Below are 26,930 nucleotides of genomic sequence, written 5' to 3'. Positions count from 1 at the left end.
GGGGGCATGGCCGGAGGAGGAGTAAGGCCACGCTCGGCAGCATATAAAGGATGTCCCGAGAGCAAGCGAGGCTATTTTTTGGAATCAACTCGCCGTGCTACGTCTCCTCGTCGTTGGTCGTCACGTCGGTCATCAGTTGTCACGTCAATCTTCGGTCGTTATGTTCGGCATCGTGGGTCAGGCAGACGTTCCTGACCTGACCCAGTTATGTAGTTACCCTGTAAGGGTCCAGTTAACAGTTGAGTGTTAACCTGTTGAGGGTCTAACGACGTGTACGTTTAGGAAGTTAACCTGTTGGGGTTGTTAATAAACGTTGTGCCTCCAAACTCTAGTGTGTGCCTCCGTGGAAGCACTACATATATATTAATCTACAGTATGTGTGTCTATTCAAAATTTTTATTACTTTTTAATCCGATTGTAATTTTAACATTTTTTATGATTTTATATATTTTACTATTTTGTGAGATTCATTATATATTGTAAATAGTCATCATGGCTGTTTCAATTTAAACACTGATATTTAAGGATGTAATACATGCATTCTGGTAATATATTAGATATGTATGCCATTGTATCAATCATCATTAGCCATGACATATTTTGTACAGCCCTTTGTCAATCTGCCATAACAAATGTGAAGTATGGTCAAACAAACATTATGCTAAATAAGAAGTATTTCTTCACCCAGCATGTACATTATATCAGGATTCTGGCGAAACCTCAATTAGAACCTCATCAATTGTTATCAGTAAAGAAAACTTCAACAGCAAAGTCATCCTTGAAGATTGTCCACGTTTTCTTCTTGTGTGGATTGTCCAACTCATCCCTGCCGAGGTAGAGCCTGGAACGAGACATGGGTGATCCATTGCACACCTCTGCGTGCGCTGTCAAAACACCTACAGAGCAAGTCACAGCAGATGCTTTACCACCAGCACGTTTTCTGTCAAACCCGTTAAGAAGGCTAAGGCCACACTCACGTCGAACATCAGAACTGACAAGAAATAACACATTTCCACTATTTTATAATCTCCGCCATTCAGTGCAGCACACCATTTCATAAATAATGACATAATTGTTATGTTAAAGACATTAAACATACATTTAATAAGCTATAATAGTCTACAAAAACAGCTATTCAGTCATAGTGTGTAAAACGTGTTAATAAGACACTAGAATAATACAATTATTGTGCGGAATATGTGCTTATTTCTAAGCCCCATCTTTATTACACAACCGAATATGGGTACTTTTAAGTGTGACTCAATCAACAATAACCTAAGGGCTATGAATTCATGGGTAAGTGCTCATATTTTGATCTCATAATTTTACTACCATCTATAGTGCGGTCTTATTGAATGCTCTATGGTGCCAGAAATGTTACATTTAATTTAATGTGCTTTAATTTCAATCATCTTTTGCAAAATGCTTATCTAATTATATTGCATATCTGAACAGAAAATATTGGTGACTGGTATATGTTGGACTCTTACTTGTTGTTTTCAATGAAGGATGTGTTGAACCAAAAGTAGAAAGCACAGTTGTCATAGCCCTTCGGAATACCCTGTAGCAAATGGGCTCAGTTAAAACAGCTACACTTCATAATAGGGAACTTGTATTTTTTATGATAGTGACAATGGGATTGTGAACCTTACCCAGAGATTTACTCAAATAAGATGTTGAATTTCACGTCAGTGAAAACTTGCAAGATGACAAGTTCCTAAGACATTTCATAAGTGATTTGTATAAATTCGAATTAAAACATCTCCACAGAAAAAAATCTACATGACAGTATTTTGGCATCCTAAATACAGTAGTTTTTAATTAAATAAAATTCATTATAATAAAATGTTGTCCGTAGTAAAAACGGCCACCTGAATTCAATTATTGGCGACAGCGGATATTAGCGACAAGTAATATCTGAACTTGTCCTAGGCCCCTATTCACCATCCTGCACTTGCCAGCATGATGAAGTATGTCTGATATGGCAGGAGCAAGCCTTTATCCAGCAGTGGTTTAACAAAAAGATGTACATTATCTTTCATGTTCATCATAAAAACCTTTACTTTTTTATAGAAAATGTAATTATAAAATCTAATCGCAGTTCTATAAGTTGAGTATGACAGTCAATAAACAACAGAGTTCACATTGCAATGTTGCAATTATTCAAACATTATTGTGCCCCTTACCTACAAAGTGCTGTGAAAACCAGAATCAGAAGGATGAAGTCCAGACTATGTTTAAACGATTAATGATGCCTCCCTTGTTGAAACCGTGTGTATGTGCTCGTAAAATGTAATCCAGAGTGACACTCTTTTCACTGCAAATTAAGGAATATAGGAGGAAGATTTGGGCATTGTGCTTGCAATCGCATTAATCACACAACCTTCACCTGAGTGAAATACACTTGATGACATTTATTCGCAGGAGAGCCACCAAAGTGATATTCTCACATTAAGCAAGGGACATTGTGGCTCATTGAGCTGGCACACATTAATCAGTGCTTGTAAATGGAAAGACTGTGCACTTGTGTATGATGATCTTCTGCCCAGTACAAGATGATGGGCTGAGATTTGTTTTGAACCCGATGAACCTTAAATGTGGAGTATGGTTCTAATGGGCTGGCTCAGCAGGACATGCTTTATGGGGCGTGGTAACCGGGCACTTACAGCGTTGGACTGGAAGCGAACTTTGACGTCTCCTGAGACCGGCGGACACGACAAGAGGCCAATAAGCACGCTGTTCTCCTCGGCATCGTGCAGGACCTGACCCGCACAGTGTCACGCACACGGCTGCTTAATGCTAGCCCATTCCGATGACGTACGTGTACGTCATCGGAACGTACATCTATGTCATCAGTTTTTTACTGTTTCGTTCCGATGACGTAAGAATACATCATCAAAACGAAACCGGAAGAAAAACTTAAATAAAATAACTTATATCGGTAGAAAGGCTACCCCAAGGCCATGCAGGAGGGCATGTGGCACAGTTTGGTGCCAACTATCATAAAAAGCGGTCGTGTCGCTACAGAGCCTGTGGCGAGGACAATGTCTATAAAAACACCAGCGCTACGCCTCTCTAAATAAAATTAATGCTGAGCCGCTTGCGCGTTCCGAGATGCAGAAGTTAACGGGACCCACCCTGCAACTTGCAGATGTCTCAGAACGGGAAAGGGTTAAGCACAACGTATGCACGTAACCACAATAGTGGAAGCAGTGTCAACATCAGAAACCATTTAACACACATCAATAGAGTGAACTTAATTAGCGGTACGTGGGACTAGCAATTAGCAACAGTTGGTCAGTAGCAATGCCAGCAGAACAAAGATCTGTACTGAGATATTTCTGAATCACAAATGAACCTCAGGCCCTAAACACTACGCACTTGCCTGAACATTTTAATTGTATGGTAAAGTAAATTGCTGTATTATTCAACAATTGTAAGAATTATCATGAAAGTTTACAAGACTCAAGTTACAAGTCATAAAGGTGGCATTGTCAGTGAACAAGCCAAATTCATTCTAATGAAATAAAATTGTAATGGCCGAGGGTCGAGAATAATGAAGTGGCAGCCAAGGAATGGAACACATTCAAAATGACGTCCACCAAGGAGGAGTGAAGAAATCAGTTCATGTACAGGTGCTAGGTGGATCGTTACATCTTAAGATTTATCATGAACGATTCTAATGATGATTACCCAAAGCATTGCAAGCACACCTGGTAAACAATTGCTAATTCTCATGCCAATGGCAGCATTGATAAAGTAATACTTAAATAGAAAAAACGACCGGTGTATCCAAAGTTGAACAAAGATACGTTTGGAGAAGCTAACTTACCCTGCACTCCCTGTGTGTGGCACATGTGGCCTGACACACAACCGTACCTCGTGCAACCACCTGCACAGTCAGGTCACTGCCGTTGCTCTTCCCCACTCCTGTTAGGGTCCAACACAACATCGAAGATAAGAATGAACAAGATCACCTTGCTCATCTACATTCCCACCCACACCTATGGTCATGAGCTTTGGATCATGATCGAAAGGATGAGATCGCGAGTACAAAGGGCCAGAATGAGGTTTCTTCGCAGGGTTGCTGGGCTCACTCTCCGCGATCGAGTGAGGAGCTCGGCAATCCAGGAGAGCCTCAGAGTCGAGTCACTGCTCCTCTGGATCAAGAGGGGCCATTTGAGGTGGTTCAGGCACCTGGTGAGGATGCCCCCCGATTGACTCCCCACGGAACTCTACCGGGCAGCAGCAGCAACGTCCCACTGTGCGGAGACCCCGGAGCCGGCCCATGACCATGCTGGCCAGACGATGTCGCTTGGCGGGCCTGGGAACGCCTGGGAATTCAACCAGGAGGAGCTAGAGTCCGTCGCCACTACTGTATAGTAGTATATAGTGTAGTATATAGTGTAATGTATAGTGTATTAGTGTATAGTAGTATATAGTGTAGTGTATAGTGTAGTGTATAGTGTATTAGTGTAGAGTAGTTTATAGTGTAGTGTATAGTGTAGTGTACAATGTATAGTAGTGTATAGTGTAGTGTATAGTGTCGTGTATAGTGTAGTGTATAGTGTAGTGTATAGTGTCGTGTATAGTGTAGTAAATAGTGTAGTGTATAGTGTAGTGTATAGTAGTATATAGTGTAGTGTATAGTGTAGTATATAGTGTAGTGTATAGTGTAGTGTATAGTGCAGTGTATAGTGTAGTGTAATGGCTTTATTTTGGTGATTTTCGAAAAGTTTTTTGGTTTGGCCATGTTTGTTTGTTGTAGTACAGAGTTAGACTGATGGCCTTAATCTAAGTTGTCTTGTGGTTGTTGTTGTTTCACTTGCATCCCACTGGGATATTTGCACAGGGTTGGTGTACTGTGATTTTTTCTGCAATATTTTGCTGTCTTTTCTTGGATTTTCTGTTTGCACATAGTCACTTTAAGATGTTTTCTTGTTCATGTTTTTGTTTTTTGTTTGTTGCGGTTGCACCCGATTCAAGAGCCGAATGGCTCACAGGGCTATACCTAATAAATGAACTTTGAACTTTGTGTATAGTGTAGTGTATAGTGTAGTGTATAGTGTAGCGTATAGTAGTATATAGTGTAGTGTATAGTGTAGTGTATAGTAGTATATAGTGTAGTGTATAGTGTAGTGTACAGTGTAGTGTATAGTGTAGTGTATAGTGTAGTGTATAGTAGTATATAATGTAGTGTATAGTAGTGTAGTGTATAGTGTAGTGTGTAGTGTATAGTGTAGTGTATAGTAGTGTATAGTGTAGTGTATAGTGTAGTCTATAGTGTAGTGTATAGTGTAGTAGTGCCAGAGTCTGTCGCCAGGGAGAGGGAGGTGGGGACCGCCACTACTCGATATGCTGCCGCCGCGACCCTCACCCGGACAAGCGGACTGAGAAACGAAGGAACAAACAAACGAGCCTTGCTCGCCAAAACAAAATTTTAGAAATAAAAGCCGGTTTCCTGAATACACAATAATGTCATCAAAGAGTTAACTACTCTGGCATGTTACCAAACATATTATTACTGTAACTGTTTACCAAGGAAATTTCCATTAAGTGTTCCTACTCCTTCGTAAATGCGCTTCATTGGAATGTTTCACTGATTCATTAATACTTGGAACGTAGAAGGAATACTCCTCAAAAATCCATAGGTATGTTATCAATGTATTTGGCAGTTATGGTGATCTCTGCATGAGCTACCAACCCCACCTCGAAAGCACTGGGTTAGCCATGTGCTGGGGTCAGCAAACAATAACAATAAGAGCCATTTGATTCGAATTCGGTAAAAAAAAAACTCAATATTTCAAGAGCCCCGATGCATGTGAATACGAGACGATGGTTCTTAATAAATGACGTCATGACGCAGTCCTTAAAGAGCCACATGCGGCTCTGGAGCCGCAGGTTGCCGACCCCTGGCCAGGTGCCACCACCACGGCCATATGAATTTGGGGGCTATAGGGGCTGCAGCCAGGGGCGCTTCGGATTTTGAAGACCCCCTCAAAGTTGTAGACTGCTTTATAATAAAAATAAAACATAAAAAACGACGTTTCGATTGCAACACAAGCAACCGTCATCAGGTATGAATGAATGCAAGCTCGGATAGAGACACACATACAGAGAGAGAGACAAACACAGACACGGGGAGAGACACATACACAGAGAGAGAGACACAGAGAGAGAGAGAGACACACACATGGAGGAGATACACATAGACACATACACAGAGAGAGACACTCTCAAATTGGTTTTCTGTATCGACACAAGCACTGCTTCCCCCCTATGTTCTGTTGGGAATTGATAAAAGCTACCATACTGCCTCTACTTGATTACTGTGACATCGTATATAAATCAGCCCCCAGTACTGTACTGAAGAACCTTGACTCAATTTATCACTCGGCCTTAAGATTTGCATTGAACTGCCCATATAGGACTCACCACTGTGATCTTTACATTGGGTCATCTTAACATCTCTTAATGTTCGACAGCTTGTGCACCAGATCTTATTTATTCACGATGTAATTTATTATTTTATCTTTAGACGTGACTTAACCGAAAGAAACAAATAATAATTCCTGCAGTCACGAAAGTTCTAAAATTAAGATTGAACCACTTCTACGGGGAAGTTGTAAGCTTATCTTTTTTCTCTCTCTCTGGCGACTTGTTTTCTCTGCCTGTGTCCTCTCTTTAGATTGTTCACACTTAAATTCTAACTTAGCAATCTTTGAAATACGTAATCAACCAGGCTATGCGTTAATTGTGTGTTGACCGACCCTCTGTGTTGTATTACATTACATTTCGATATTTTACTAGGTTATTTAATTTTAGTGTGTCCTTCTCCTGATTTTCAGGCTTGCTTGCCGTTCCATCGCATTCGCAGCACCACGTCTGTTGACCACTCATTGATATGCTAATTTTTTCTCTAACCCTCCTCCCTCTCTCTGCCTTCGCCCCCCCCTCTGTCTATTTAAGGCCACCACACAGAGACGATCACCCCTCTCTGTTACCTGTGTTGCTCTCGCTATGTATCTTGGTGATATCTGTCTGCTAATATGTCTGTCTATAGTTTTCTGGTTAGATTTTATGTCGCTATCTCATTATACCTGATGATGATTGCTTGTGTTGCAATCGAAACGTCGTATTCTATTATTTAATTTAATCTTAATTTGGAGCTTTCTTTTAATTTAATTTAATTTATTATTTTATCTTTAGACGTGACTTAACCGAAAGAAACAAATAATACTTCCAAAAAAATCCGCACACTACCTGCTGGATCTCCTCTCTGTTTCGAAGAACAAATTTGACCTAAGGTCTTCGCTCATTCACCAGCTTCACATTCCTTATTGCCGTACAAATACTGGAGGAAGGGCCTTTGCTATTGATGCCCCCAGGATCTGGAATGCTATTGACAATAAACTGCAACTTGAATCACTACCTATGAGATTTTCACTCAAAACTGCTCTAGAGGATTTGTATACCCCTAGCTGCCACTAAAATCAAATGTTTCGCTCCAGCTACAGGGTTTGGTGGTCCATGTTGTTTATGTCGTTTATTGTGAAATTTTGATCACAGTTCCTATGATCACTGTTATATTGCTTTTATGGCTTTAATTTGGTGATTTCTAAAATATGTTTTGTTTGGCCATGTTTGTTTGTTGTAGTACGGAGTTAGACTGATGGCTTTAATCTAAGTTGTCTTGTGGTTGTTGATGTTTGACTTGCATCCCACTGGGATTTTTGCAAACAGCGTTGGTGTACGGTGCTTTTTCTGGAAGATTTTTTCAGTTTTTTCCTGGATTTTTCTGTTCGCGCATAGTCACTTTAAGATGTTTTCTTGTTCATGTTTTTGTTTGTTGCGGTTGCACCCGATTCAAGAGCCGAATGGCTCACAGGGCTATACCAAATAAATGAAACTGAAAAAACTGAAACTTTCCCGAAAGACCCAAAAATATGAATTCCTGCAGTCACGAAAGCTTCAAGTCAACATCTACCTACGTGACTATTCTTTATTTTATTTTTCTACCCACGTGACTTTACCGAAAGAACCAAAGAGTATGGATTCCTGCAGTCACGAAAACTTCAAATCAAGATTTTTACCGAAAGACCCAAGAATACAGACGTTGGCTGTCGTCCAATCGCATCGAATTGTCGGTTAATATGAAAACCGATTCGCGAATCGATCCAGTTTCGTGACGTTTGCTGTTTTTTCCTGGATTTTTCTGTTTGCGCATAGTCACTTTAAGATGTTTTATTGTTCATGGTTTTGTTTTTTGTTTGTTGCGGTTCCACACGATTCAAGAGCCGAATAGCTCACAGGGCTATACCAAATAAATGAAACTGAAACTCTAAATTTGATTTGATTTGTCATCTTCCAATTTCTCTCCCCCTACCGCTCTCATTGACATGCGAACTTCTCTGCCCCCCCTCTCTAAATATAAAATGCCTCGTCACAGAGGCGTTCTCTGTGAATCTCTCTGTATGTCTCTCTGCGTGTGTGTCTCTCTATGTGTCTCTCCCCCATGTGTGTGTCTCTCTCTCTGTGTCTCTCTTTGTATATGTGTCTCTCTCCGTGTCTGTGTTTGTTTCTCTCTCTGTATATGTGTCTCTCTCCGAGCTTGCATTCATTTATACCTGATGACGGTTGCTTGTGTTGCAATCGAAACGTCGTATTCTATATTTTATTTTCTTTCTAAGTGACTTTACCGAAAGAACCAAAGAGTAATTCCTGCAGTCATGAAAGCTTCAAATTAAGTTTGCTTTATAATGGTTGAAACACAATACTATCGGGAAAAAATAATATCGAGTAATTTGGTGCAGCCATACCATCTCGATGCATATTACTACCACTTATGTACATAAACCATCATGTTCGATTTTACTTTGATTTAGCTTTACAATTTATACATCACCTTTCTAAACTTGAATTGAAATAATCAAGGTGAATAACAATAATTTACACTTAGAAAGTGCGTTTCACCAAGAGGTCGCAAGGCGCTGCACAGAGATAAAATCAAGTAAATAATTCGCGCAATTCTAAAACCTAATATAAGTACGCAAGATCATGATTTAACCATAGATGCAAATACCCCCCCACCCCACACTCCCAAAACACATAACCAAATGAATCAGGAGAAAAGGCCTTTACGAAAAAAAATTCTTCAGGCAGGATTTCAATAAACCGAGGGACTCAGCAGATCGAATATTTGATGGAAGTGAATTCCACAACTTGGGGGCAACATGGGAAAAGGCCCCCGGGTCACCCATTGAACGGAGGTTCGACCTCGACACACATAATAGCCCACACTCAGATGACCGAAGAACTCGCGTTGGGACGTATGGGTGGAGGTCACGGATGTCAGAGGGGGAGGCATTGTTGAGGGCCTTGTAAGTGAGAAATAGGATTCTAGATTTGAAGCTTTCGTGACTGCAAGGATTCATATTATTTTATTTTTATTTTACTTTTATTAATTTTATTTTTTATTTTTTACCTACGTGACTTAACCGAAAAAACCCAAGAATGAGAAGTAGGATCTTGAACCCCACTCCGAACCTGACCGGTAACCAATGGAGAGACTCAAGCACAGGGGTAACATACTCAGCAACTGGTGTTCAAGTAAGAACTCTGGCAACTGCATTGTGCACGTGCTGGAGGCGGTTTAATAGCTTGAGAGAGATTCCAGATAATAATGCATTGCGAAATTGATGTGTAAAAGACAAATGCATGAACCAGCTTTTTAAGGTCCCGTAACGGGAGAATGGGACGAAATCTGGCTATATTTTTTAGGTGAAAGAAGGCAGCCTTTATGATCTTGTTAATGTGTGCTTCGAAGGTTAGTGAAGGATCAAGGATAACACTAAGGTTGCAAACTCTCTGAACAGCACCAAGATTGTGGCCATCAATTAATACACTGAACCAAGCCAGCCTTAAGTCAATTGATGACGGGACCCAATAAGCAGCACCTCTGTCTTGTCAGCTTTTAACTGAAGAAAGTTAGACTGCATCCATGCCTTAATTGTCACAAGAGAAGATGACACGCAAGATGCTCCTGCATTGAGGGAGGATTCAACATTAATGTAAATTTGAGTGTCATCAGCATAACAATGAAAACAAAGGCCAAGTTGGCGTATGATATGGTCAAGTGGGGCCAAATATATGCACGATAAAAGTGGGCCAAGCACTCAAACAGAACATGTGTTTGAATGTATCCCTCCCAGGGTGACAAACTGTTTACGCGCAGATAGGTATGAAGTAAAACAGTGTCGGAAACCCCCATATAGCCTTCCAAACACTCAAGCAAAATGGAATGATCCATGGTGTCAAAGGCAGCACTCAGGTCCAAAAGATCAAGAATGCTAGACTGGCCTGCATCAGCAGCAACCGGCAAGTCACTAGCTACCCTAACCAGAGCTGTTTCCGTGCTGTGGCCAGACCTAAAACCGGACTGAAAAGGGTCAAAAAGACAATTTATAAGCAGATGATGTTTAAGAGTTCTGAATCGAGGCCAACCTTCTTGAGTATGATGGCACATTTAAAAGTAAAAGGGTCATTATCAGATTTGAGTGAGTTGTTACGAAGATTGATAGTAAAGACTGCAAGAGATAGAAAATTACCATGAATACATTTATAATCGGATCAAGAGAACAATAGGTTGGTTTTGAACTATCAATCAATGAAGCAACATCTGATTGTGAGAGCTTGGAGAATACAGATAAATCAGATAGCAGTAGTGCCGGAACAGTGGGCAGAATGGTAGGGAAAGGGACAGAGTAAATGGAAAGGCAAAATGTGTTGATTTTGTAAAGAAAAATAATTAAGGAACTAGTCAGCATTAGCCTTTGTACTCAATAAATTAGAAGCATGGGGTGAATGAAGGGGCCTATGAACGGTAGACAAAATAATCCTAGGGTTATTCCAGGCATTGGCTAGAGTAGCAGCAAGATAGCTGGTGTGAGCATCGTTGAGTTGATGATTTGCGAGTAGATGTCAAGGCCATATTTCCTCCAAGATCGCTCTGCCTTACAGACAGTTTCCTGCAGTGCATAAAGCTCGTTGTTATACCAGGGTGAAAACTTCACCACCGAGATCCAGCGTGATTTCAGGGGGGCCAAACTATCCAATATACTGTTTAATGTAGTATTGTAAACTTGCATCATGGCATCCACAGTAGATGGGTATACTTCAGAGTGGTGAGCTCAGAATTGCCAAGGAAAACATGTCCGGAGGAATTGATTTTAGATTCCGAAATCTGATCTGCTGCTTTACGATAGGATTAGGTGGAGGAATCAGAAGATCGAACAGCACCGCGCAATGATTGGATATTCCAGGATCAATAATTGATAAGTTGGTGACAGACAATCTCCTTGAACAAGCTAGGCCAAGCACGTGACCACGAATATGGGTGGGGGAGTTAACATTATGAGTGTTTGGCATCGGGCATGGGCGGTGGTAAAATATTCATGGGCAGGAGTTGAATATACAAAGAGGGGCGGGCCCAACACAATAACATCACCGAGCCCCCCTCAACTTAACCTGGCCGTGGTCACCATACCCATTGTTAAACACATCTTCGTACACACTTTGTACGTGAAGAATGTGTTTTTGTCATACGTGAACATTTTAATTCAAGGCACAAACCTTGGATGGAATGGATTTTAAAGGACTTGATAATCAGTGACTTTTCTGCAGGCAGGAGTCTGTTGCATTTGTGCTTGATTGTCTCAAAATAGCCAACGTACCGACTCTGCAATGAGAACAGGTGATTGATGAAGACTCGTGTCACTTTGTAGACATGTTACAATTTTAATAGCTTCACTGAAATATTAAATCTTGACTTAAAGCTTTCGTGACTGCAGGAATTCATATTCTTTTGGTATTCCGGTAAAGTCACGTAGAAAAGTTAAAAGAAAATAACAAAAAACCACGACATTTCGATCGTAACACAAGCGGTTGTCATCAGGAAAAGGGGGTTGACTTTTCAAGGCAAACTGTTGAAAAGGTTTAAAAATGGGCATATCCCAAGTGTCAGCCCATGCTGCTACGTGACTTTACCGAAAGACCCAAAGAACACTGAAATGTTTTTTCACCAGAGGTTAAACAACGTCTGCTTTTTCATGAAAAAGACATTTTGTTGCACTGAGAAAACCCACACGTTGAAGCATATTGATGTGTGCTGATTGTTCATGTTTTTCCATAAATGCCTCATAATTATATATCGGGTGGAACAGACTACAGTAAAATAACTTTTCAATCAATCCACTCATCACCATGTGCACACGCCTTATATTGTTAAGAATGATAGTCCTACCTGGGATGGCGTTTCCACACCCTGAAATTTCAAACTGACGCTTTTGTCAGTTCTCCTTTCTCCAAAGAAGTTCAGGCTTTCCTGAAGAGAAGATCAACGTGCCCATTAATAGTCATATTCACAAGCTAGCGTCTGTGCCATATAACGAAATATAACATTCCCGCACCTCCGATTAGCACGGTTGACTACTTATAGTGCGAAAGAAGTTAAAAATACATACAACATATATGACATTTGCCTTTTATATTTGTCACGATGCCCCAATGGATGGTATAAGGTTCCTAAAGTGCATTCAAAGTGCATCCAATCAGCACAAACAAACGCCTGATAAAGTCTTGTCTTAACAATAGCAGATTGTAATTCACCATGAAGTGTATAGCTTTTGATTTCCATGTTTACCAAATTATATTCGAAATATGACATTGCCAGTGTGGATGCTACTTGGTATCAACTACCTTTGGACATACATTTTAAGCACAAAAAGGTATATACTTTTTATTTCAATACCTTTATGGAATTTCACCTCAAGTTGAAAATATACAGTTTATACAGCTTTAAATACGAATCACCAAACTCACCAATTAATGCTTGAATAATAATGGCCAGACAAAAAAAATTCCTTTGAAGATTGGTACTGCTCATTCCAGACATTAGTCATTAAATTGCAGCCAATGAATTAAATTCCCATAGACCACTTCACAGTTAATTGTGTAACCAGCAGGGTTTATCCCATGAGTAGGGGCAGAGTAAACGCACCTTCTAGAGACATTGAGCAGAAATCCGTGCTCATGCATTCTCACCTCTGCTGTTTTAAATTGTCCACTGTCAACAAGCCATGTGCAGACCATTGTCCCAGTTCGGCCTGAAATATATCAAATACAGCCACTCGGCACAGTCGCTCACGCACCACAACTACTCAGGGAGTAACTTGGAGAAACATAAAATGAGCCATCTATTAACAAGATCCGCGTTTCTACGGCATGGTTTGGAAATCTTCGTCTTCTCTCACTTGCATAATTTGAAGTGGGTTTTATGTTTGTATTGAATAAGTGGCTGAATATGTTTAGTTCCAAGCCAGACTATTTTTTTTTATTATTCCTTCCAGGAAAGACATTCTAGGCCAGTGCTCCGTTGTTCAGCCTCACCAATTGATACTCTATTGGATATTTGGGAAACTACTGAACACCTGTGAAACAACTGGACAACTGTGAAAAGGAGCTTTATAGTTCATCGGATTCGCCCAGCATAAATACATATCCTAATTCTGATTAACAAACGACTGCTCCAAGTTTCCCTGTTGCCCCAGTTAAAGTACCTTTGCCACCTTTGCAATGGATGGCAATGACGTTTGCATCATCCGAGTCCATCCACTGGTGCACACTGTCTGCAAACCTGAGCAACTCTCTGAGACACACACAGGCGAAGTGGTTTTCAATCAAAGCTACAATGTCGTGGCCAACATTTTAACTAGGCATGGGGCATTTATTGAAACACTTTCGTTGTGACATTTGGAATGGAGGCAGTACTTACGGCAAAGATGGAACATTATGGTCGTCCACACAAACCCTTTCGACTCGGTTGTGGAAATATTTAGATTCATAGCCATTTTCACCTGTACAAGGAAAGAGACTTAACAAAGTTGCTAGGTTCACAAAATACTCGTTATTGAATACAAATAATTCATGTTAAAGCATTTATAATAATCTATTGGATGTGAATTTTAACTAACGTACTGCATAAGTTGTACACTTTATAATGATTCCCGTGCTTCATATCGAGAAATCTTGCAACTTCCTGAAGAAGAAAATGGCATGATTTGGTGTACACACATTACATTACATATTGCAAACAAAACATCACAAAATATCCGTGACAAGATTTGTCTATGTGTAAGCTTCACTATTTACGTCGGTGCTGTCTGTTCTCCAAAAAACACGATTGTTTTCACCAAAACCTAATCCTCCATAGGTAACAACACATGTAGCAGACATCATTGTCGCGTTATAGAAGTATGCAGATAACAACTGATAGGATCTGATGGGCGCGTTGGGATCTACGGATAAAATGCGCCTTGCAAATGAAAATTATTATCACAGCCAAAAGCTACCGTGTCTCAACATGAATTTCTGCCATTACCAAAAGCTGGCTGTTTGTGGAAGGTAGGAATAGATGGCCTTTGCCATTTTCCTGTTATGAGACACAAGTCCAACGAGCTGTACCTGGATGGGATTGCGGTACACAGCTTGCTTCCCGGATGAAGGGAAAGACATCGCGATGATGCGGTCTGAAAAGGTTAAAACTGTTAAGCGCGGACAGTTGAAAATAAAAACATAAAGCAAATAAGTTTGATAATTAAAGATATTATCGCCATGAGTATATATGTGCATGATGTATCACGGGTGTGGAATAAGATAAATGTGATAAAACGCACAGACAAAATCAATAACGTTCCAACTTGCCAGTCACGTAGGTGAGGTCCAAATCAAAGCCTTCTTTCTGGTATCGCCGTTTATTCTCTGACACCTGCAGGACACCCTGGTCACTCTCATTGCATCACAAAATCTTTTCTATTTTCTAAGATGTTAGGCTCAGGTTGAGGTTACTGGTCGAGACATGTTAAGGTTACTGTTGAGAGTAAGATTGACATCTTATCCTATTTATTATCCGCGGATGTATTATTCTTCCAAGGATAACCGTGGTCACGCTAAAGTGATGGTATATTCATCGTAATACTCATGGAAGTGCTCACCCTATTCCAGTATCTGTGTTCTTCTGGTGAAGAGGTGTTACAGGGAAATGGCAATAAATTCATGTTATTGGCCATGGACCATAAAATAAGTCATCTGGAGGCGTCGCGGGTAATAAAGAGTCGTGCAAAAAATGCATCCAATTACACCCAGTATTTATTGCGGTTAAGATGAGTCATGTGACAAAATTATCCTATTATCTACGGGAGACTAAAATGTCGTGGGATGAGAATAAAGTGAGATGAAAGCGGAGTGAACGAGACAAAGAAGAAGAGAGCACGTTACAGGGCTGCATCGCGAGTCAACGAGGAAGCTGCACGCAGCTTGAAAACGTGCGCCACCTCCTAGAAGAGTGCTTGCACTGCAAGCCAGTGGCTCCAGTTGGGCCCGTAGACTGCATTGATGGTACTCTTTGGGTCTTTTGGTAAAGTCACGTAGATAGGTTCAAAGAAAATAACAGCTCTCACCTGAAGACGATTGCTTGTGTTGCAATCGAAACGTCGTGATCTATTATTTTTCTATCTACGTGACTTTACCGAAAGACCCAAAGAGTATGAATTCCCGCAGTCACGAAAGCTTTAAATCAAGATTTGCATTGATTATACTTCTATTATTTATCAGGCATTGGAGCAGATAAATGCGAAATCCGGCTGGATGGGATCCGGCTAGCCAGGGTTTAAGCTGTGTCGGGTGGTGGCGGGTTTTAACGACACATTTATATATTTACGCGATCTAACCCCAAAAACCTCTATTATGGATGTAGTGACAAAGTTATATTTGACAAGCATTAGAATGTTACTTGTAAATGGATATACACGGATGATGCACTGTCACACTAAAATAAAAACCAAGACAATATGGGACACTTATTTAAATCTGTAAATGACAAGAAAGTCCATCAGAATAGAAAAAAATAATAAAGACACTGTGAACATGGGTACCATTTTACGGGAAGCCTTCTCAAGTTTCTTCCGCTGAGACAAAATCCGGAAAGCTCGAACCAACATGATGAGTCGCAGGACTCGTAAGATGACCACCAGCCTAAGAATAAAACCACAAACTCACTAATTTCACTTGTTCAGTTTTCAACTGTGTTGCAATCCAATGCTACGTTTTACAGGAAACAATTTGTAAGTGGGCTGCTATGAGCAGTGACACCTTGTTGATGGCCTCTGTAAAGGCCATAAAGGGGCTAGATTTGGAATAAAGCGTTTGGCGTAGCTCAAAGGGTGCCCAGAGAAAGCTGCATGGGAAACGCGGGTGATGTGGCTGATAGAAATACCTGACAATGTCAGTAAAATAAGAAAACACCACCAGGTGCACGATAGCGATGAGCAGAGTGACAAACACGATGACAGCGTCCAGCACATTGAGCCAGTCATGGAAGTATTGGTGGAACCTAACCGGAAAGACAACGTTAAATCATTAATTCATTACAAAGACACATCAATTTTATGTTCAGCAGAATAATGTGCCAATGAATCTTAACTCTAAACTACTCTTTGGTTCTTTCGGTAAAGTCACGTAGAAAGAAAATAAATTAAATAATAGAATACGACGTTTCGATTGTAACACAAGCAATCGTCATCAGGTAGAACTAAATTTGAGAGAGAAACAAACACAGACACGGAGACACAAAGACAGACACAAGCAGAGAGAGACAACACAGAGACACAGAGAGAGAGAGACACACAACATAGACGCACACTTTAAATTCTTTCAACATTCCAATACCATTAAACAGAGAAAAATTCTCTTTTGGCTGACAGGTCTTTTTGATTTATTGGTATTTATTACTACTGTGTGGCAATCGATATGAATACTTCACAACACTCTATGTAAGGAATGTTTTCAAATATGTAGATTATCAGAATTGTGATGTTTGTACTTGTTTTTTTAATGAGATAAGTTATCTTCCTGACAGGTTGCTTAAAAGTCTGTGACTATAGTTTGAAGGGTTCGAATGTTTCTGATTCAACAATGAGATACTAAAAACTTTCGTGAATGCAGGAATTCATATTCTTTGGTTCTTTTGGTAAAGTCACGAGAGAGGGGGTAGAGATACCCTCCCTCTCTCGCCCTCTCTCTCCCCTTATTCACTCTCTACCCCCTATCTCTACCCCCTCTCTCTTCTCGGTCGTCTTCTCCTACATTGACATTCGCTGCCCCGCCCATGCTGCTGACACACTTGGACTACGCCCATCTGTAAACCTTTTCAACAGTTTGCCTTTAGAGGCTAACCCCTCCCCCTTTCCTGATGACGACCGCTTGTGTTACGATCGAAACGTCGTGGGTTTTTTTTTTATTTTCTATCTACGTGACTAGAAAGAACCAAAGAAAATGAGATACTAGTCCACTTATCACTTTATTTTTAAACACACAACCAATTAATTTTATTTGAATGTTATAACTGATAGTTTGACCAAGTTATTATTGTCCAATTCACAACCAAACCAATGTAAATGTGTAATGTAATCTTATATATATGTATGTCATGCCTTAGTCCAAGGAGCTTTAGAATTATAAAAGTGTACATTATATGATAGTGGTTAACATAAAGAGTAGGGCTAATAAAAGTGGTGGTGTAGCTATGCACAGACCCCTCCACAAAGGCATGCAGCCCCACGTCCACTGCAAAGAAGATGGCAATGAAGAGGGACAGATCCTCAAGCATCACGAGGGCATTGGGGAGCATCACGAATATACTCATGATCACCAGTGCCACGTCCACAACGATAAGCACCATGCCCAGGATTCTGCAACACATTAGACATCCTCCAAAGTTGGCACGACACTTATAAGATGACAGCACAACTAGGGTTGCCACCTGTCCTGGCTTTCCCAGGTCCGTCCTCATTTTGAGATAGCTGTCCTTGGAAATTATCTAAGTCTTCACAGGACATAAAAAGGTGCACAATAATACACCGCTGTTTTTGAGTTGTACGCCTTTTGGCGTCATCTGGTCCAACACCAATGGAGACTAGGCTCTAAGAAAAGCTGTCTCGGGTGTGGACCAATAAACTTCAAGGACAGTGCATATCATCATTATCAGAGTTGTTTCTTTTTATTTGCATTTTGACTGCTTGTGTTGTGGTTATTGCAAACCTGATCCCTTGTATAAAGGTGTCAGTTTTTGTACCAGATGAAAGTGTAAAAACCTATTACAATAATACACCGCTCAAGACAATGCATTTACGTGCAGTTATATTCCACTATTGTAAGATATTATTCTTCGCATTTTATTTTGTGTTTTTTTGTACCGCAGAGATGGCAACCCTAAGCACAACAGAAAACATCTTCAGCAGTGAGTACTATTCCTGTGAGTATATGAAACATCAGACATCCTCAGTAATACATATAATACCACACAGAAGACCCCACATTGGCTGTAAGTAGGATTTGAACCGTGAACCCTTGCAAAGTAAACGAGTGTTCAGCAAACAAGCCGCTAAGCTATGCATCTGTAATAACAGCCATAGAGGGTTCACGTGGGGATTGGCTTGCCGGTCCTGCTCGTAGCCAATAAGGGTTGAGATAGGGACCATTGCCCAGGCGTGATCACGACATGGCATCAGGAGTGATTGGCCTAGCCATTCGGGGCCCCAGCTAATGGGGAGCCGGATGAGGGGCGTGGTCCCGGGATTGACAGGGAACCATCGAGAATGGTCGAAGCTGTCCATGGACGATTGGCTGGGGGGACCACGTGACGAAGGTATTAAGAGAGAGTGAGGGAGAACGATCGAGAACAGACTGGAAACTGACAAGAGCAGGGTCACGCGCGGACGGGGCTCTGGGTGCCACGTGCGCGGTGGGGACTTGGTGCGAAGTCTGTCCTCTCTCCGTTGTCTGCCAGCAACGGAGAGTGAGTGAGCAAAGTGTATTGTGGAGTGGAAATAAAAGGACTGATCCCGAAGCCGTCTCAAGAAAGATTATTACACATCCACGCCAATCAATGCTCGAGTGTAAATGAGGCACACAATTTAACATGCAATTGAGGAATCTCTTTACGTTACCTGAATCCAAATGAAAGCAACACTCTCCCCACTGCATGCTTGCAGCGGCTGTCAGATAACCTAAAGCAAAAAAACCGAGTTCACATAGCCACTGGCATGACATTCGGGATGTAATTAAAAGCAGCAAAAATTACACCACGAGACACTCTCATAACAAGCCACATATTTACATAGCAATGTAACACTTCACCTCCATGGCATTTCAATTAATTTTTTCCTTTTTTGTCTCGTTTGTTCCATCTCATGAGGTAATGTCTGTCACGCATGTTGTATTGTTGATTCTGTATTGTTTATTCTGCAGTAAGCAGTCACTTAGCCAAAATAGAAATGAATATATAATTTACATATATATCATCATGGGACCTCCTTTGCCAGTACCAAAATAATAGGTTTTCCCCTTTTTTCTGGCAACAAAACAGGTGTTAAGATGTTATAACATCAAACTGAAACCTTTTACAAGGAATCATGTCTGCATTAACCACAATGCTTGCAGTCAGAATGCAAACAAAAAACATACAGACAGCTTTCGTCCTCTGGTCTAAACACCGTTTGAGACGAGGCTCAAAAGAAAGCTGTCTCTAGTGTGGACCAATCAGTTTCAAAGACGATGCATATATTATCAGAGTATGTTTTTTGGTTTGCATTCTGACCACAAGCATTGTGGTTAATGCAGACATGATTCCTTGTTAAAGGTTTCAGTTTGGTGTTCAAACATTTTAACACCTGTTTTGTTGCCAGAAAAAAAGGAGAAAACCCTATTATCTTACATATATATGTTTATGAATAGTAAAGATTCGATTCAGTCGTGATTGTATGCAAGTATCATGAGTGTAAAACACTACGTTAGTTTATTTACCAGGTAAAGCCCACTGAGCTATGTACTATAGCTCTTTTTCAGAAGCAACCTGGCCACAAACGATAGCTCAACGAAGTAGCTTATAATGTGGAAATTTATAGCAGCCAAATAATAAACATGCATGTTTCTAAAGAATGGATGTAAGAATATTAATCGTTTAATCTTCATGTGCCTAACTAAATGAGCCATTTTCCCAGGCACATGAGGTTCAAGTGTGAATAGCATATAAAGGAAAAAGTGGACATTATCAGGGAGATTTAAGGAACTACCCAATTCTCCCAACTGCCATGCAAGGTGAATGAACCGGCAACTTTTGAATGGAAAATCCAGTATGTTAACTATTCCACCATGGCAGCATCCCATGGGGTAAAAAAATAATTTCTTTAGAACTGCTTTTTGTGTTTAGTTTATTGTCATTTCTCCCTGCACCTATGATTAGCAATTGTTGCCTACGTGTGGTGCGACAGAAGTTCAACAAACATACATACAATATAAATGATTACATTTGGTTTTTATATGTCACAATGGCCGAATGGATGGCATAACAACATACTCCTAGTGAATGTGTGTGCAACTTCCAATGACTACCTGCTGCCAGTAGACGAAAATCTATTTGCATGCACAGTGTCTTCTAACTGCACACGCAGACCATCTTCGTCGTGCTCCCCAGTTCTCACAGCACTGCACATCACCCACGGATGGCAAATAACACGCACATGTACAAAAAACACCCGGCCTTTGTGAATTATGCAAAAAAAAAACATCAGCAATTCCTGGAGAACTGCATTGTCGCACCTCCTGTTTTAGGTCACCATCAACATATATTTGAGAAAAGGTGGCTGCCTGACAGCAGCGAGAGAGGGATAGACAAATGTGGAGCAGTTCATGTTTATTATATTCCCACAGCAAATAAATACATGGCTTAAAAACCCCACTTTTAATATGTTCCTCTATTGATTATTGCAAATCCAAAGACACTTAATTAAACCGTACTTAATATATAAAAACAATCGTAACATGTGCGTATGCGAATCAGGGTAATTCCAATGAAGAAAACTGTCTATAATACGTATTCTTGCTTCTTTCCCAATGACGTGCATGCTACTATATTGCACATGATATCTAGAGATGTGGTTACATTTAGACACTCATCAACATTTTACTGTAAAACCAGTACATACGAGATACTAAGTTCAAGCCGTGCGTTAATATTCGGAGTGTACAATAATTTTCATGTGCAGCTATTCTAGTAATTTCAGCTTCTTTGCTCAAGATTTAACTATATAAATGAATATATTTGCAAGTGGTCCTTAAGTTGGTGATTGCAGACTTGTAAAAAGTGACCAAACTTATGCAATTCCAAAAGGAGATAACTGACAACTTTATCATTCACTCTTAAATGTTGCTCTTGGATGTCATTAATTATTGTATATCCTAGTTATCATAATCATACTATCAGCCATGCCATGAGTTGAATTCCTGTAGGCAGTTCATCACGGATCAACTAATGGCCACGGATATTGACATCACAGAGCTACGTTTGTGGTTATTGCCGGCCGCTCTCCAGATGAAGTGATTGCTAAGCTCCAGGGTGATTTCAATAAACTACAACATCAGCTAGTTGCTCTTAAACTAGCCCTGAATACCTCCAAAACCAAGGTGCTATGCTTCTCACCAGGACTAAAGCGGGAAGTTATTTTTCCCCATTTACATTCCTTAAATAATTATCAAATAGAATAAGTCAAGATCTATAAGTATCTTGGGGTCATCCTTGATTCAAAACTGCATTTTCAAGATCACATTGATTATATTGGTAAAAAGACAAAATAAAATTTGGTTTCCTGTATCGACACAAGCACTGCTTCCCCCCTATGTTCCGTTTGGAATTGATAAAATCTACCATACTCTCTCTACTTCATTACTGTGGAAGCTTGAGTCAATTTATCACTCGGTCTTAAGATTTGCATTGAACTGCCCATTTCGGACCCACCACTGCAATCTCTAAATTGGGTCAAACTTAACATATCTTAATGATCAACGGCTTGTGCATCAGATCTTATTTATTCACGATGTACTTACAAAAAAATCAGCAGACTACCTGCTGGATCTCCTCACTGTTTCGAAGAACAAATGTGACCTAAGGTCCTCGCTCATTTACCAGCTTTACGTTCCTTATTGCCGTACAAATACTGGAGGAAGGGCCTTTGCTATTGATGCCCCCAGAGTCTGGAATTCTATCGCCAATAAACTGCAACTTGGATCACTACCTGTGAGATCTTCACTCAAAACTGCTCCAGAGGAGTTGTACATCCCTAGCTGCCACTGCTATTCAGTGGCCTGAAATCAAATGTATCGCTCCGGATTACCACTGCAAAGTATGATCTTGAGTTTTGATTATAGTGTGTTGATCTTTAAGGGTGCATTGAAATGTTTTGATACTCCTGCTGATACTTCTGCTGTTATGGATTGACTCATGCTGTCAGCTATGGCTGCAAAGTTTGGTCGTACATGTTATGTATATCGTTTATTGTTAAATTTGAATCACAGTTCCTATGATCACTGTTACATTGTTTTTATAGCTTCATTTTGGTTATTTAAAAAACTTTTGGTTTAGCCATATTTGTTGTTGTAGTACAGAGTTAGACTGATAACTTTAATCTAAATTGTCTTATGGTTATTATTGTTTGACTTGCATCCCACTGGGATTTTTGCACACAGCGTTGATATATGGTGCTTTTTTTGGAAGACTTTGCTGTTTTTTCCTGGATTTTTCTGTTGCGTGTAGTCACTTTAAGATGTTTCTTGTTCATGTTTTTTGTTGCGGTTGCACCCGATTCAAGAGCCGCATGGCTCACAGGGCTATACCTCATAAATGAACTGAACTGAACTTCAATATGCCTCTATTATCCTAAACACTGATCCTTTCTTCTAAATGCTGTAGCACTGTCCCATGTCAATGATTGAATCATTAATGAACGTTAGGAAAGATCAAGTAAGAAACCAAGTCAATATGGTAACATTGTAGGTGTCAACATTGAAACCATAAACTCACCATACAAGGGAATAACAAAATGGTGGCGGACCAGATTTGAACTCTATCTGTTAAAATCCATGAATCATGGAGTCAGCCACCTCGCTTTCCGAAGATGATTCCTCATGAAAGATACTGCATTGGTTATACGGCCGGCTGCTGTGTCCGTGATTCACCTGGCCTCTCTCTCAGCTCCACGGAAGGTAACCGCCACACTGCCCTCTGTGTTCATGGTGTCACCTGCTGCCCAAGGTGCCAGTTTCAGCCGGTGTCAGAACTCGCACTGAAACGAGTCAAGCTGACAAGGACCACAGTTAACAACCACCATCATCATGCCACAGTCTTGAGATTCAACTCTGATAAGGGAAAAACGTGGCTTTATTTCAGATATGAGATGCACATTTTTTATTACAGTATAGGTTGTTTCACACTGGACACCAAGTAAATACATGAAAACTATATTACGTACACTACTGTATATGCGGTTCAATATACAAAACACAAAGTAATGTATCATGTATACACACAAAATACCCTGGTGCGCTCATAATATAAGCGGGACATTCGACTCCCGATTAACCTGGGTAATGGAGGGTGGAGTGGCCAGTTAAAACTGAAATAATGAATAGTAATGATTTGAAGCTTTCGTGACTGCAGGAATCCATACTCTTTGGTTCTTTCGGTAAAGTCACGTGGGTAAAAAATAAAATAAATCACGACGTTTGTCATCAGGTGAGACAGCTTGCTTTCTCACCTGATGACTTATTTTCTTTTATACCTACGTGACTTTACCGCAAGAACCAAAGAGCATAGATAGGGATGAGGAGATAAACGTCAGCACTGTCATTTGAGAACACAAATTACAAGCTTAAACTACCCAGACTGCCACATTTCACCAAACACTCACAAAAACTCTGTTCTTCTTATCCCTACACAATCAATCCACCTTTCTATTACCTATGCACTACATGCTTTACATTATCCATTTCGATGGTAAAGGATAGTATCGGCATAGAATATCCACTGTTAACCTCCCAAAAAGTAGTGCGTGCTTTACCAACCTTGAAGCGATGATGAGCCGAGTCCACCTATAACCAGGATTTAAGATCGTTAGGTGATACCGAATGGATGATTTAGCCGTCACCTTCAGAACTGCAAAGTTTTGTGCAAGTGTTGTCTTTTCTGGAGCCTATTATGGAGACGAATTACCTTGAGGAAATCTTGGGAAGTAAAGCAATGGCAGTAGCACGTTGCCTGCAACCAGAAAAATACCAGTACATGCCAAACATTGTATACTAATGACCTAATCGTTCATCAGTACAACACAGTAAATAATGTTTAACACGTAGGCTTTCGCGACCAATATTATCAATAATAGGTTTTTTTGGGTTAGATTGCGTAAATATAAATGTGTAGTTAAACCTGCCACCACCCGACATAACCAATTAAGAACGAAACAGGAGGATTTCTCCACAAATCTGTCTGTCGCCTGATGCTAGTTGTAATTACTGGCGAAACGTCATACTCGAATTGTAAATGTTGTGGGATTACTCTCCAACACACCGGTTAGTGATGTACGAGTAGCATATTGGCATGTTCTGTTAACGTGACAAACCTTACTAATTGGCTGTGTCGGGTGGTGGCGGGTTCAACGACACATTTATATTTACATGATCGAACCCAAAAAAACGTCTATTACAGTAAATACTGATTGAGTACAATAACGTTCAGAGGGCAGTTCAGCAACATGAATTGTTGCAGTCTACTCCCTCCACCTGAGCCAACAGCGTGAAGTATGCAGGACAAATTACCCATTCTGCAGAACATGGGGAGCCCTCATCCAACAACGGAGTGATAAACGGGCCGTTCGTGTAAATGTACAGTAAAGCAGTAAGCACACAACAACACAGATGGCCATCTTCACACTTCTGTGCAATAGAGTGACCCCATAGCGAGGCGAGTTAAAGGACTTACTTTTGCAGTGAATTGGCCCTTGTTGGCACAAGGCAGCAGCCCCTGTTTTTTCCTCAGTTACCTTTAAAGCAGCGCCCTGCCAGCTTCTAGTTGAGGCACACACGTCAATGCACACATTAAGCACAACTCCCAAGGAACAATATGGCTGGAACAAACCCATCACATGACACATCTGGAATGTCGGAGGGGGTTGTGTATTTCTCAGGATGCGGAGGATTTAAAAAAAATATATCCTTGGTTCCCTCCCACCCACACCGTCAAGCCACTCAAGCCCTCATCCTGTCTGACTTTCACAGAAAGGCAGCTGTGCCATTGATGCCTTTTTGCTGAGTCTTAGAGGGGTTTTTTGCAGATTCTGTTCTTTTTTTTTAGGCGATCGTCATTTTCTAATTGGTAGTCAAGAAAGAAAGCACTTTGGGTGTCAATCAGGAAAAGTAAAATTTATGGAATGTTTTTTCTTCTAATTTTACCTATTTTTGTCAAACGCACCGTTCATATATTGTTTACAACCCATATCATGTTCACAACCTATTCTATCCTATTCCAGTTGGATTGGTGTGGTTAAGTGCTTTGGTTACAAATGTCAAACGAATATAAAACGTCCAACCAACATTCCTTCAGTGTCTGGGCCCAGGCCAGACAATGCATTGTATCGGTACCATCTGAGGTGGCATAACTTTAGTGGTTTCAGTATCTTTACATGGCCAATAAGAAAAGTGAATTATGTAACGACTATTTGAACCGAGTGGATTATCAAGAAATTAAATCAATCTGCTGTTACACAGTGAGAAAAAAAACCTAACAGATTCGGAAATAACACTGTTGTCTTTATAGAAACAATATAGTAGGCCACGCTTCGGGTCATTGCCCGAAACGTCGGCCATTATATATTTTCCTGTTGGGGTTTCTGTCATACACATAATTTGTATACAGACCTTAAGAATTGCAATCAGGTGAATCGTTAAAATCGGATGTTCTGATCCACTGGAACGTGCAACCTCCACCTAGATTCACATATCACGTAAGACTCGCTTCACGGAATCGACTTCATAATCAGCATATCTATTTATATTGGAGGAATCGGATGCGCTAGGAAGCTCCGTTCAACAGATGTCCAGTAGGGCAGGTCAGAACGTTACAATACAAAAACATGGTACGAGTGCAAAGTATAGGAAAGGTAAGCAGATCACTAAACTATGTACACGTATATTTTACCAGGTAAAGCCGACTTAGCTCTTCGCTTCTTTTTCAGAAGCGATATGGCAGCAAATAGCTCAACGAAGTGGCTTATCACGTGGACATTTATCTAAGCAGCCAAATCATCTAAATAGCTTTTACCATTCAGTTTGGCACGCTATGGGGGGGAAACCCATGAACAACTGCACTTCGTAGTTAACAGTTCCTGCTTTGCGATCTACTAACTCTTTTGTTGTTGTTTTTGCCTTACCCAATCTTGATCAATCGGACTTATGTAGTTAAAGTATTTATTCTTTATATTCAATGACTTGCTTACTATTTTCTCTATTTTGCACTCCTGTCGTGTTTTTGTATCGTTTGCTGCTGTAACTTGCTGACCCACCCATACTAGGTCACCTGTGAAAAAGAGCTTCATAGCTCATTGGATTCCTCCTCCTAGTCTAAATATTCTGATTCTGATCTAGGGTCGCACATACAAGTTCAAGTTCATTTATTAGGTATAGCCCTGTGAGCCATTCGGCTCTTGAATCTTGTGCAACCGCAACAAACAAAACATGAACAAAAAACATCTTAAAGTGAATATGTGACTGAGTGCAAATAGAAAATCCAAGAAAAGACAGCAAAATATTGCAGTAAAAACACCGTACACCAACGCTGTGTGCAAAAATCCCAGTGAGATGCAAGTCAAACAACCAACAACAACCACAAGACAACTTAGATTAAGGCCATCAGTATAACTCTGTACTACAACAAACAAACATGGCTAAACCAATACACTTTTCGAAATCACCAAAATAAAGCCATGAAAGCA

The 26,930-nt window shown here is 40.4% G+C and overlaps 1 protein-coding gene across 2 annotated transcripts; it reads right to left on the bottom strand.

Moving 5' to 3' along the window:
- Nucleotides 1–415: 415 nt before the first annotated feature.
- On the bottom strand, nucleotides 416–25,115 carry LOC144937717 (phosphatidylinositol 3,4,5-trisphosphate 3-phosphatase TPTE2-like). 2 transcript variants are annotated; one of them, XM_078865165.1, is made up of 20 exons: nucleotides 24,923–25,115; nucleotides 24,010–24,202; nucleotides 23,125–23,246; nucleotides 20,506–20,598; nucleotides 19,062–19,121; nucleotides 17,649–17,804; nucleotides 16,331–16,447; nucleotides 15,990–16,089; nucleotides 14,761–14,824; nucleotides 14,521–14,585; nucleotides 14,035–14,095; nucleotides 13,832–13,913; nucleotides 13,617–13,705; nucleotides 13,102–13,163; nucleotides 12,302–12,382; nucleotides 11,632–11,737; nucleotides 3,833–3,930; nucleotides 2,667–2,762; nucleotides 1,491–1,561; nucleotides 416–841 (listed from the first exon to the last, which is right to left on the bottom strand). In XM_078865165.1, exons 3-20 carry the CDS (start codon nucleotides 23,178–23,180, stop codon nucleotides 736–738), a joined length of 1,563 nt encoding a protein of 520 aa, XP_078721291.1. In that variant the 5' UTR covers nucleotides 23,181–23,246; nucleotides 24,010–24,202; nucleotides 24,923–25,115; the 3' UTR covers nucleotides 416–735. The 2 variants fall into 2 exon arrangements, with proteins under 2 accessions (XP_078721291.1, XP_078721292.1); XM_078865166.1 differs by having other exon boundaries at nucleotides 24,158–24,202.
- Between the last annotated feature and the right edge of the window lie 1,815 nt (nucleotides 25,116–26,930).

The sequence above is a fragment of the Lampetra fluviatilis genome, chromosome 19 (genome assembly GCF_964198595.1).
Source record: "Lampetra fluviatilis chromosome 19, kcLamFluv1.1, whole genome shotgun sequence".
NCBI lineage: Eukaryota > Metazoa > Chordata > Hyperoartia > Petromyzontiformes > Petromyzontidae > Lampetra > Lampetra fluviatilis.
The sequence above is the reverse complement of the archived record's forward strand: the minus strand, read 5'-3'. Positions and strand labels throughout refer to the sequence as shown.